This window comes from Vigna umbellata, unplaced genomic scaffold (genome assembly GCF_029865625.1).
Source record: "Vigna umbellata cultivar VRB3 unplaced genomic scaffold, Vumbellata_1.0 scaffold_447, whole genome shotgun sequence".
NCBI lineage: Eukaryota > Viridiplantae > Streptophyta > Magnoliopsida > Fabales > Fabaceae > Vigna > Vigna umbellata.
This window is the reverse complement of record NW_028274434.1, coordinates 61,296-74,497: the sequence shown is the minus strand read 5'-3', so window position 1 is coordinate 74,497 and position 13,202 is coordinate 61,296. Positions and strand designations below refer to the sequence as shown.

Sequence of the window (13,202 nt, the reverse complement as noted above, 5' to 3'; positions counted from 1 at the left end):
TGTGGCTTTTAAAATCCATATATCATCTCTGTTCCAAGTGTGTGGTGGTCTTCTTTTGCACCTTAAAAGAGTGAAAACAAAATGCTAAAAGCTTTTAAGCAAAAGGCCTCAAAAGAGTACTAGAGAGCCTAGAAAAGTGCTGAAAAATATTGTGTGCTTAGACCACTACCATTGTCTTTGTGCAATCTGTTTTGGAACGTGTTTTGCTCACTATTTTGGGTTTTTATCATCACTTTCCAGTGGCTAAAAGTCTTGGCTATGATGTTAAAAGAGTGGCCTTAGTGTCTCATTTGCTCAAAGTTGCCAAAAGACAAGAACCACCCATTTTTCTTCTACTAATTTTTGTTTTTGTGAATCTATTCTAGCACCTTTCATTAGGATTTCTTTTGAGTGCTAACCTTTGTTTCTTAATCTTTAATTTCTTGCTTGTCTTCTTGGATTTCTTAGTTTTGTCATAATTAAATTCTTTTTGCAAAGCCTTTCTTGTTTTTGGACCTTTTTATTGCTTTTATCCCTTGTTTCTTCTTGCACAATTTCGGCTTTGGTTACTTTGTGTGGTGTAGGTTCTCTTTGTGAGGTGATACAATATCTTAGAGGTAGCGTTCTAGGTGGTGGAGACCCAAAGGGAGCTTGAAGTCTAGAGTGGTCGCCAAAAAGAAAGGAGAGAAACACTTTGGGAGGTAGCTTTGATTTGGTTGTAATTTTTTTTTTAGCTTTGTAATCTTTCTTTTTTTTTCTCTTGTAACTAATGGCCTTATTAGGTGTCTTGGGGGAGTCTTTGGTGCTCAATCCCATCTCCTAATAAGAACCTTTATTTCTTAGTAATTTTCGTTTTTTTAGTTGGTTGGTTGGAGGAACCAAAGTTCTTCTAACTTAATCATTAGGCCGCATAACTAGTTTATTTGCTTTCTTTAATTGTGATAACTTAGTGTGCGTCAACTTTAATTTCAACTTTAGTTCCCTTTGAGAAATTTGGTTCAAGAGTACCTAAGGTAAAATTTGGCTAGGAAAGGCTTGGTATTTAAGAAATCCATTGTGATTCACCTCCCTTTCCTGGAAGTGAACTTGGGTGTCTTTTGCCTCCTTAAGTCTCTTAAGGAACTTTCATTGAAATTTAAGTATTTGTTTGTTGCATTGCATCTTTTTGAAAACCTTTAAGGATGTCTAAGACTAATTCCGATGAAATTGGAAATGACTCTATTGAGGATGTAAAACCCACTTTGAAAAATTTAGCAAACGAGCTAAAGTCACTTAAAATTTGGCAAAGGCAAGAAACCCTTCTCAAAGAAAAAGAAAGAATTGAAAGAGAACATTATCTTGCTAAGTTAGAAGAAGAACTTAGATTCCTTAATGAGAAACAGCAAAAAGCCCAAGAGGAAATAAAGAGAAGTAGGAGTCATACAAGGAGGAGTTCTAAAACTCCAACTCAACTCACACACCATGAGGTAGATAGTAGGCTTGCAAACTAATACTATCAACCTCACCCACATAGAATTCATGATAGATAGAACACTCCAAGAGAGGTTAGAGTAGACCTCCCCCATTTCCATGGTAAAGAAGATGTCGAGGCATACTTAGATTGGGAGATGAAAGTTGAACAACTCTTTGAGTGTCATCAAGTGAGTGAGGGGAGAAAGGTCACATTGGCCACATTGATTTTCCAAGGGAATGCCATGTATTGGTGAATCTCCCTTGTGAGAGACAGAAGACTCTCTAATTTTCCCCAAGTCACCTATTGGAATGACTTGAAAAGTGCCATGAGAAGAAGGCACATTCCCTCATACTATCATAGGGAGCTAATGGAAAAACTCCAAAGACTCCAACAAAGAGACATGAACATTGAGAGCTATAGGCAAAAGATGGAGCTCTACATGTTGAGGGCGGGAATTAGGGAGGAAGAAGAGACCACCATCTCTAGGTTTCTAAGTGGTCTTAATCTTGAGATTAGGGATAAAGTGAAATTGTTGCCCTACCAAGACTTAAATGACTTGGTACAAATTTGCATTAAGGTAGAGCAACAACTCTTAAGAAAAGGTTTGAAAGCTTTCCACTCTAACTCTAGTGTTAAGAAAGACTACAAGAGGGAGGGTAAGCAAGTGGTAGAAGAAGAACCCTCTAGGAATCTAGGGAGGGAGAAGGGAGAAGAAAAAGAAAAAGAAAGGCCAAGGGTGAGAACATCATCTCACACTCACACTAGTGAAATTAAGTGTTGCAAGTGTCTTGGTAGAGGTCACATTGCATCACAATGCCAAACCAAAAAGACCATGATCTTAAGGGGTATTGATTTATATAGTAGCCAAGATGAGGAAAGTGATAGTGAGAGTGAGAGAAGTGGTGCAAAGAAAGAAGAAGAAAGCCCAAGTAAGGATGTCCATCCTTGTGAGGGATAACTTCTTATGATAAGAAGGGTTCTCCATAATCAACCTAGTTCACAAGAGCACACACAAAAAGATAACATCTTCCACACTAGATGTAAAATCTTAGACAAAACATGTTCCTTGTTGTGGATAGTGGCTCATGTTCAAATTGTTGTAGCACTAGGTTGGTTAACAAGCTTGGATTAGCTACTTTTCCTCATCCTCAATCTTATAAACTTCAATGGATCCATGAGGACAAGGAATTAGAAGTTAATCAACAAGTGATGGTCAAGCTATCCATAGGGAATTATGAAGATAGTGTGCTATGTGATATAGTACCTATGGATGCTTGTCATATTTTATTAGGAAGGCCTTGGCTTTTTGATAGACAATATCTACATAATGGTCACACCAATGAAATAACCATCACTCACAATAAAAAGAAGTTTGTACTTCATCCTCTCACCTTCTCAAGTGGAAGAGGATCAAGCACAAATGACAAAGAAAATAGAAAAAGAAAGAGAAAAAGAAGAAGGTAAAAAGACAATAAAAGACACATTTTGCTCTAAGTGTCAAAGATGGTGCACAAGTCTCAAGAATGCCCCAACAAGAAAATTATGATGTTAAGGGCGAAAAGCTTGAGTAAAAGTGTAAAGGTCTCCTTTCCATCTTCCTCTAAAAGCATGGCAAGAAAAGACCCAAAGCATCATTGTGTGGGAAATAAAATTTTCAAGAAAAATGCTCCTACTTTCCAAGACCTTAATCATTCACTTGATTTAAGGTGTATACTTATTGGGAGCTACATCCTTCACGTACTCTCTATTATAACACTTGTTCTAAGTACTTGTGTTATAAAATGGATATTTGACCCTGGTGGAAAACTAAGGAAGAATTGAAGATTATGAAGAAAAGGAAGTTGCCTTTAGCCCATGTTGAAGATTTAAGGGCAAATCCTTTTCAAGAGGGAGGGGATGATGGCATACCCCTTCCCATAACCTAGGACATTAATGAAGTATTGGAGGCATTTATGAAAGATGGGCCTAGACTCTTTCTCTTAGGCCATCTTAAGTCATCATGAAGATTTAGTAGAGTAAGAATAATTTTGGGCCTTGAATTTTGGGCCCAGTAGTCTAGATTTTATTTGGGGCTTTGTATTATGAGCCAAGTAGTCTAGATTTTATTTGGGCTTGGTATTATGGGCCTCGTAGTGTAGCATTTCAATTGGGCCTTGTATTTTGTGCCAAGTAGAATAGGATTTTGACCAAACAAGTCAACAAAGGGTCAAGGTCCAAAGTTGACTATGCTTGGACCTCCAAAATGGGTGTGTTGACTAAGGGGTCAACATTTTGGCTAAGCTTGGAGAACAAGGGAGAAGAATTTCGTTTTAGACATGTGGAAGCTTCCCATTGGAGAGTTTTTCTCCTAGCTAGTGGCCATGTGTCACTCTAGGAATGGAGAGTTTTTCCATAGGTAGTGGCCACATGTCACTCTCTCATTTGAGAGGATTTTTGCCACTTGTCTCCCTCCTATTGGAGAGGATTTCTCCTTGCTCTCTAAGACAACCAAGATGGATCTTTTAGGTTAAAGTTTCAGCCCATTTTGAGACACCTTAACCTATAAATAGAGGTGCTCTCCATCATGTAATCACCTTTGATTTAGAGTAAAGTTATGCTATCATTTTTGTGCCATACTACTCTTTTAAGGTCACCCTAGGCTAGAGCAACTGAAGTAGCCTCCTCTAGCTACCTTCCTCCAAGAGTTGGCCCAACCTCTCTTAGAGAACCACCAAACACACCTTCCATCACCATTCAAACACCCAAAACCATGAGCTATCAACACCTTTCACCACCACTAAATTCCGCAATCTTCATCCATGAACTTATGGCTTGATTTGCTTCTAGATTTGGCTTGTCCTAGCTAGAGCATTCCCATCAGCAAAGCACTACCAAGGGAAACCATCAACACAATAATGAAGATACTGAAGTACAACAGATAACTCAAAACGCTAGACCAAACACAGAAAAAGCACAAACTTCCTACATTCGATGTTAAAAGTCCCATATTGACTAGAGATAAGGTAAAATTATAATATATAAGTGAGGTACAAACCTCACTTTACAAACTGGATTGAATTAAGTTTAAAACTCAGTTTCTAATATCCAAGTACAAATATCAACTCGACCTATAGCCAAATATTGGGACAAAAGAAGTCTAGCCGCGGAGCCCGACCATCAGAAAACTAAGATTGGCCATGGAGCTCGGCCAATAGAAAATTCAACTCCTTTAACAAAGAATCCAACCCAAAACAAGTGTAGACAAACTCGACACAAAGCCAAAAGTCCGAAAACGGAGAAAGAAACAACAATTGATTCCCATAATCCTAACTCGATTACAACAGCCCAATACGTGATCGACTCGAAGTACACGTGGTCAAATATAAGAGTAGTTTGGAAGTACACGTGGTCAAATATAAGAGTAGTTTGGTATTTCTAAACACCAAGATACGAAAACCCTGATAAAAGAAAGAGAAGCCCAACATCAAAATAATTCGACGAGTAAATAACTATACTCGGGTATAAAAAAAAGACTCGACCCTGATAGCAGAATGATAGTCCAAAAACCCAACATAAAACAATACAACTTGGCCATAGAACACAGCCAACAAACAAAAAATATCATTTTCTTTTGAATTAAGAATACTTTTAATTAAAAATAATTTACTGATATTTTATATCTTATATGTACCATTTCTTAATTTTACTTATTGTTTAGATATCAATAATATATATTCATTAATTTTTATTTTTAAATTATGTGATGACATGAAGCATTTCAAGAGTATTGAAAACACATTGATTTCTATAATGTAAAAGAATAAGTTACTTGATTGAAAAGAGAAATTTAAATATATTTCAGATATTGGTTAAAAGAAAATGACCGTAAAGATAAATTACAATAGTCATTAGGTAGAGCACTAAATAAAAAGTGTTATGTCTCTAAAATTATTGGATTATCCAAAAATAAATTACTCATATATAGTTGAAAAAATTTATTGATTTTTTTATATTTGAACTCATTTATTTGAATGTAACATATTATATATATTATTTAAAGATCATTCCAACAATAAAATAAAATTTGTATAAAAATATAAGAAAAATAAAACTAATAATATTAATATAGATTTTCAACTCACCTTTGAAATATATAAATTTTCATATACACATTGGTCTAATAAATAATCTTACATATTTATAATAATGGATTATATGGTTGTGGAGAATAACAACACTTAGTCGTATTAAATAAAAATCTATATGGCTAACCATTAGAAATAAAGGATCTAAAATTGTTTCTTAAACTTTAACCATTAGAAATATTCAGAATATATACATCACTTTATGATGAATATATTATTATACATCTAAGCAGTTAAATACAATACCAATACTCCATTTCGGAAAGAAGGCTCGCTGAAAAAAGTTTCATAAAAATAATTAACATGAAACATAAACTCCTACAAACTTGTTTGAAAAACCTTGTAGATGTTAGGTCTGTTCTTCCAGCAACCAAGGAAGAAAAGAAACATGCAATTCAATAGTTGTGAATTAGACTACAAATATAATATAATTTACTAAAATGTAACATCTTAATATAACATTAAAAATTTACCATCATGTTTATTGACAAAAAAAAAATATCATGTAAAATATCTTAAACGACAAGAACAATTCACTTAAATTTAAAAGAAAAGTTAACTTTGAAGAAATATATGTATAAATCTCATCCTTATCTGTAGGACGGTAAATCCCAAATCAAAATGGCATTCTTCTCTCGTTAATAGCGTTAATTTTTTTTTAAGAAACAAAGTTACCTACACATAATCTATTTTTCTGTTTTTATCATATTAAGAATATTTATTTCTTTATCATACCAAGACCTAGATGTTTAGAAAAATACAAAATCGATTAATTTAAACTAAGAATTTAAACATGACATGATGTTGTGTAAGACACTATGCATGTAGATATCATGCAGACAGAATTATAATTCATATACAAAGAGTATCGTAACATCTTGTTTCTAATTACCTTTTCATTTGCGGCAGCAACCTTAAGTTTACCTACTTTCACTACTACTTTTACATGTCTTGAATTTTCGTCCTGAATATAGCTCGGTTTTCTAGACATATTAAGCAAATTTTTCAACCACTTTTAAATGATATTAAGACAACAAAAGTATGAGAAAAAACAAAAGAAAGATGAAGTGGTGAAAGTAATAAAACAAAAAGAAGAATACATATTTTCTAATAGAATTTAAAATACTTACTCAATGTTCAAAAAGCTTCGGCACAAAGAAGAGTCATCAGTTTAAACTTCTTAGACAAATCCAATTTATAATATACAGTGATACATTCTTGAAATCAATCCAAAGAAAAATAATTTAGTAGGTGATATGATTGCATAATCAAATCCTCTAAATGTTTCAACCATGAATTAGTTTCATGACAAGGATGGAGACCTACACCAAAATCATCCATATGAATAGAACTGTCAAGTTAGCTCATCTGATAGAAACAGAAAAAAAAAAAACCAATAGTAAAGTCTGCTCTCAGAAAATTTGAGCTTCCCCAATCAGCTTAAATCGCAGCTTCTGCACCAGAAAACTTTTTGTCAAGATGAAATTGGAGAGCAAACTTCCTGTATTGCTTCTTAATTATTGTATCATTAGCCGTCAGCTCAATTTGAAGAATTTTATACCAGTCCATCTCATTGCCAAACAATTTCTGATCAACAAAGCAATGCACATCATAGACAATAAGCATTTGATTAATATTCTCCAAATCAGGATATAGCTGCTGAGCCTTGAGAGCAAATTTTCGAGCCCCGTTGAAATCTTTGTTTTGCATTTTCTTTTCAGCAATTTCCTTGGCCCTTACAGTCTCTTCTTTATTGCACTCCATCCAAAATTCAAATTTCAAAACCTGAAAGTGAGTCACACGGACAACCAAGCTACATTTAATTTGTAACTCTTACGAGAACAGACTAGCTAAATGCAAGTGCAAATTGTGAACAAATCCTCCAAGACTCCACCAGTCAAGAAAAAGTTACAATCTACACATTCAGATTGACCCTACAAATATTATATAACATGCAATTATAAGATCCCATGTAAAAAATCTTAAAATGGAGTTGTTTTAAACATAAAATTAATGCATCAGTAGATGGTCCACCATATCTTTCGATTTGCTAAGAAAACTTAAAAATTTATCAAGCCCACTGGGTAAGACCCTCGGCCCTTTCGAATAAGAGAGAAGTTATGTTCATCCATACTTTCTGTACTAATCAATTCTTCAAAAATGGCTTCAGCTCCTCCTTCCTTGAGATTAAGAGCCTGATTAAAATTACACACAGAATATCAGTAAAGAAACAATTGATAAATATATTATGAATGGTTGTGACACCATGACTAAAAGCAAGAATTAAGCTTGAACAATAATACCATTTTTTCCAGGGTATATAATTTAATGTAAAAGAAGGGAATATTATTTATGGTCAAAAGGTTCAATCAAATGACCCACTACAAAATCATCTAAAATTTGACTTTTAAGTTGCATGATACTGACAGAAATAATTAATTCCAATTTTGTAACATCCCTCAATAGTATTAAAGGAATTTGCAGATTGTGGTTATTCAATCAGTGAACTATTAAATGCAATTAATAAAAAATACATCAAGAAAAATTGTTAATAAGAAACCACACCTTTCCGAACACTCTCCAAACCCTAAAAGCTGCAAGGCATTCCCAACATCTTTGGGTGGTAACTTGATGTCAAATATTTCTTTTAACTCCATGTTTCTTTCAAGTTCCCATGAGAGAAGTACTTCAGGCTCCTGCAAGAAATAACAAAAAAAAACACGAAAACCATCATGACAAGTTTATCATAAATATAAACACATTTTCACTCACATCAACTTATCATGAATTTGCATAGCTAAACAAGAGATCTCTTTCAACCAAATCTGTCAATCAGAAGGTAAAAAATAGCATACCTTTTTCAGTCTACCTTCCTTTGATAGATTTAATGCTTCTGAAGCCTTCTTAACTGCAAGCATTTCTGCAACTGACTCAAAATCAAATTCCTTGGTACTTCGATATAGGAGACCTGGTACAGTACAAGATATATTTGTGATTTCTTTGAATATCCTCTTGCTAATTTTGGATGGTGTTGCAACTTAAAAAAAAGCTCTGCATTAACATGACCAAAACAATGACATTGAGCTCCTATATATGTACTCTTTCTATGTTCCCTCATCTTCATATATATATATCTTTGATATGAGTAGGACATAGCAGTAACCCTAGTTGAGATTTCTTCCTCTAACAGTGGTGCTAAGCATATTACACTTGTAGGAAAAGTACAAACATCTAAAATAAAGTATTATGCAGCATCCCATAGTCTGCTTTCACAGAGGGTTTACTTTCTGATAAGATTTTATTAAAATAAGATGAATATATTTAATTTAAAGTTGTGAAATATAACACATACAATGAAAAATATTACATGTTATCCTAAGACCCAAGCAGTCTAATAAAAAAAAATAAAAACTATTTGGAGTAATTTTCTACATGAATATGAAAAATTACAAAAGAAGATCTGTTTCAACTTTTACCAGATCATATATTAACATATCTCACCATTTAGATCCATGGAGAAAATTAAAACATGCAACATAAAAACTGCAGCTGTACAGAAGAAAAAGATCAGCACTTAATGTATTACATAAAATCAATAAAGAACATCATGATCTTATGATAGTTAATCTAAACTCTAACAGTAAATTACTTCTTCCAAATTCATCCTAGAATATGCTCTGATCCAATTCATATGTTGAGAAAAGAGAACAAAAGTATGGTTTCTAATGAGAAAAAACAAATACCATTGGAACTATGCTGAACGGATTGCCACCATTCGGCACAAACATGAACCTCAGAGCAAGCAGTGACCGAGTTGGGAGCGACGGTGAAGGATAAAGAACCTGTGACCGGAGAAGACAGTCTCTTCATCGGACATTGAAGAGATGTTGCTGTGTTAATAGCTTCAGCTTCTTTTGTTTCTTTTTGGAAGAATTGTTATCACACAGAACTTTATTATTATTGTTAACAGGTCTTCACAATTATACAGCAATGCACCGATGTTACGGCCAATATGACTACCTGCTCAATATTACGGCCAATACTACTGCCTGCTCATTCAGATATCACGTGATGTTTTTTCTATTAATTATTTTTGAAATATTGTAGGTTGTCGTTAGATAACAGTAAAGTATAAACATTGTTTTATATTATAATATTGTAGTCGTAGAGAACATTTATAATTATCCTTTATTTTATTTTCTTACAAAATCACTTAATTTAATTTAAATTATATATATAGATATAGATATAGTTATGGGTGTTAAATTGAATTTTATTTTTACTAATGTTTTGGACTTTTCTTTTTAAGAATGATGATAGATAGATTCTATGTGGTAAGATGTTATTCTTTAGATCCTTTTAAATATTTAAATTTGTTTCATTATGCACATATATTATTTGTAAAAAAACATAACACTTTTATAATTGGTCTTACTTATAATAATAGGTATGAAAATAAATATAAATGGATAGATAGTAAAAATTATGATTTCCAAAAATATTTTGAAAACAATGGAAGTTAAATTTTCATTGAAATCATAATTTTGAACACGGGATTGTTTGTTGTTTATGTTACTTTTTCTATCCATCTTTATATATTTTTCACATAATTTTTATTACTGTGTTTAAATATGAGAAATATATGAATTTGTAATATGAAAAATGATACTTTCTTAAAAGGAATTAAATTTAAATTCAATCTCTTGAACATATGTAAAATTTAATGTCATAAAACTTATTACATAAGAAAATAAAATCAAAGAACAATTTTGTTTCAAAACTAGAACATATTGTAACTACCAAAAGCTAAATTAAGGGTTTAGTGATTTATTATCGTCGATAATTTGATTATATTGTGTTCGATCAACAATGTTGTTTTGTTATAGTGTTATCGGTTTGGATAGCCGGTCGGGGTGATCGGGTTAGTGATTTGTTTGGGTGGTCGGTCTGGTGGTCGACCTAGTGGTTAGCTTGGGTAGTCAGCCTAAATGGTTGGTATGATGGTCAGTTTGGATGATGAGTCTGGTGGTCGGCCTGGTAATCAATCTAATGGTTGGTCTAGGTTGTTGGCCTAGTGGTCAACCTAGGTGGTTGCCCTGGGTGGTCGCCTTGGATAGGTGGCCTGAGTCGTCGGCTTGGGTGGTCAGCCTGATGGTCGACCTAAGTTATAAGTTTAAGATGTCAGCTTGAACGATCAATCTGGATTATCAGCTTGAGTTGTCAGTTTGGATAATCATCTTGGTGGTTAGTTTGGATAGTCGACCTAGATGATCGACCTAGTGATTAGTGTACTATGTCATATTATTTTGGAATTTTATCATACGAATATTGAGTTGCATGGATGTTTTTATTAGTGCAATAAAAGTAGAAAGATTTTTATTTTATATTTTTTAAAGTTTATGATACATGTTAATGATTATTTGACGATGTTCTTTAAAATCTTCATCTTAATAATGATGATGATGATGATGATGATGATGATGATGATGATGATGATGATGATGATGATGATGATGATGATGATGATGATGTAAGAGGACAAGGATATATAGAATTCTACAAATAAGTTATGGAATTAAAAATTTTGATTTTTTAATAATTATTATTATTTGATTTTAATTTTTAAATTGGTACGTAGTTGCAAACAAAGGACGTGTATTGATGTAGCAATATAGGTTTGGTTAAGTACTTCCAAAGAAAAAGAATACAGAATCTGGTTTCGCAAATACATGTTTTGCCAAAAGAATATTTGAATTAAAATGGAGATTGAGAACAAACAATGAAGTTATAATAACAATGAAGTTTTAATCATGACTAGAAAAAGAGAATGAAAAAAATCATAATGCTGATAATTACAATTTTTGCAATTTATTGAAGTTTGGATTGATATTTTATTACTTGTAATTAGGGATAACAACATATAAGATCTGATATAGGTAAAACTTATCCGTTATTTCACTTGAAAAAAGAAAAATTTATTATCTAAAATATTTGTTGATTTTTATTTTATATCTACAAAATTTATGAATACTCACAAAAAATTTTATATTTTATAAAATATTAAACAAAATGATCTTTAAAATATATATTTAGTTTGAACAAATTAACTTTTAAATAGTTTGAAAATATAAATTTAAAAAGAGATTGTAAAAGAACTTCAATCTTATATGTTTAAATTTTAAAAAATAAAAATCTATAAAATTAAATTTTAAAATATATTTTCATAATTAATATTAATATTTTGTTTACTAATAATTTTATTTTGATCACTTAAATTAAAAAAAAAGTACTTAAATAAAATGTATTAATAATTATTAATGAATACTGAGTATCTTATAATTGTCGTACCGTTGGTTCAAGGTAATTAAATATTCATATAATATCTATTTGATATTCTATACAAATTTCATATATCTGGAGATGTTTAAATGACTATGGCGACTCTACTGTTTCAAAAAGACCTCCTACTACAAAAAATCTTTTGCACTAATGCTTGTGATATGTTCAATTATTTTTCATGAATACTTCATGAAGTTCCAAATTAGTCTTATTTCATAAACATTTAAAATAACATCTCAAAACCAAGGTTTTGACTACAATTTAAAAAAATATTACAAGTAATAAGTATTAATCATAATTAAGATATTTTTTAGAATCGTATTAGAATTCAACTATCTTTTTAGTTAAAGATAGCCGTCAATAATGAAATAGTTTTTAAATGATAAATCATTTCTAAAATTAAATATTTATACATGGCTAAAACATTTCGTGGGTGTAGTTTCTGGAATAGCATTATTTGTACCCAACAAATTCCTACAAAAATTATTATAAAATAAACAAACTCGTGTTTAAGATAACTTTTTCGAATGCCTTCTAAAATAAAAATCCAATTTTGTATTAACTTCATCATCAATTGGATCCAAAATTTTGCCACTTTCTAGTCCATTGAATGTAGTTTTAAGAAAACTAAAGATATCATTTAACTCATTATATATATGGTAATGTTTCTACCAAACTTCTTTTTTGCACCTATCATTTAGCTAATTATATTCAATTTATTGTAATGTTTCTATCAAAGTGGTTTGCACCTGTCAAGAATCTAACTTTCAAAAGGAAAATTATTTAAAATGGTAACAATATCTATTTTTTGAAATTCATATGGGTTTTTGTAAGTCTAGCTTTATAATAAGTACTTTTGGAAATTATATTACATATTATGGGTATAGTTATATAATTGAAACTGAATTTCTGTAACTGATGCACTAATTTTAAATGCTCTTAACACCTTCATTCAACTTTTTTTATTACTTTTAATAAAACCATTCTCAGGTCATTTGGTTTAGTAAATATGAAGTTATGTTTTTTTCCAACTTAATTTGACTTATTTATCAGGAAAAGTTTAACAAAGAAACACCACCAGATTTGGAAAGGAATGCATGATGATTTTATCTTAAAATTATATCTGATAATTGATAAAATATTATAACTATTATTAAAATATTAAAATTAAAATATTAAAATTTGTTATAATTGAGTAGGTGAAGAGCAATCTCATCAATATATATTTTATTGTTTTAATTGATTATAAATAGAAATAATTTACTAAAAGTACTCTTATTTGTAAGTTATACAGGTTTACAATGCAA

The 13,202-nt window shown here is 31.4% G+C and overlaps 2 protein-coding genes and 1 pseudogene across 2 annotated transcripts; 1 reads left to right on the top strand and 2 right to left on the bottom strand.

Moving 5' to 3' along the window:
• The first annotated feature begins 1,160 nt into the window (after positions 1–1,160).
• LOC148190661 (uncharacterized) lies at positions 1,161–2,978 on the top strand (annotated as a pseudogene).
• A 4,018-nt stretch (positions 2,979–6,996) lies between these two features.
• LOC148190660 (dnaJ protein P58IPK homolog B-like) lies at positions 6,997–7,320 on the bottom strand. The gene has a single exon (XM_088102690.1). It carries the CDS (start codon positions 7,318–7,320, stop codon positions 6,997–6,999), a length of 324 nt encoding a protein of 107 aa, XP_087958816.1.
• Positions 7,202–9,484, bottom strand: LOC148190659 (uncharacterized). The gene is made up of 5 exons (XM_088102691.1): positions 9,300–9,484; positions 8,412–8,524; positions 8,122–8,252; positions 7,691–7,751; positions 7,202–7,341 (listed from the first exon to the last, which is right to left on the bottom strand). Exons 1-4 carry the CDS (start codon positions 9,424–9,426, stop codon positions 7,703–7,705), a joined length of 420 nt encoding a protein of 139 aa, XP_087958817.1. The 5' UTR covers positions 9,427–9,484; the 3' UTR covers positions 7,202–7,341; positions 7,691–7,702.
• Positions 9,485–13,202: the final 3,718 nt, after the last annotated feature.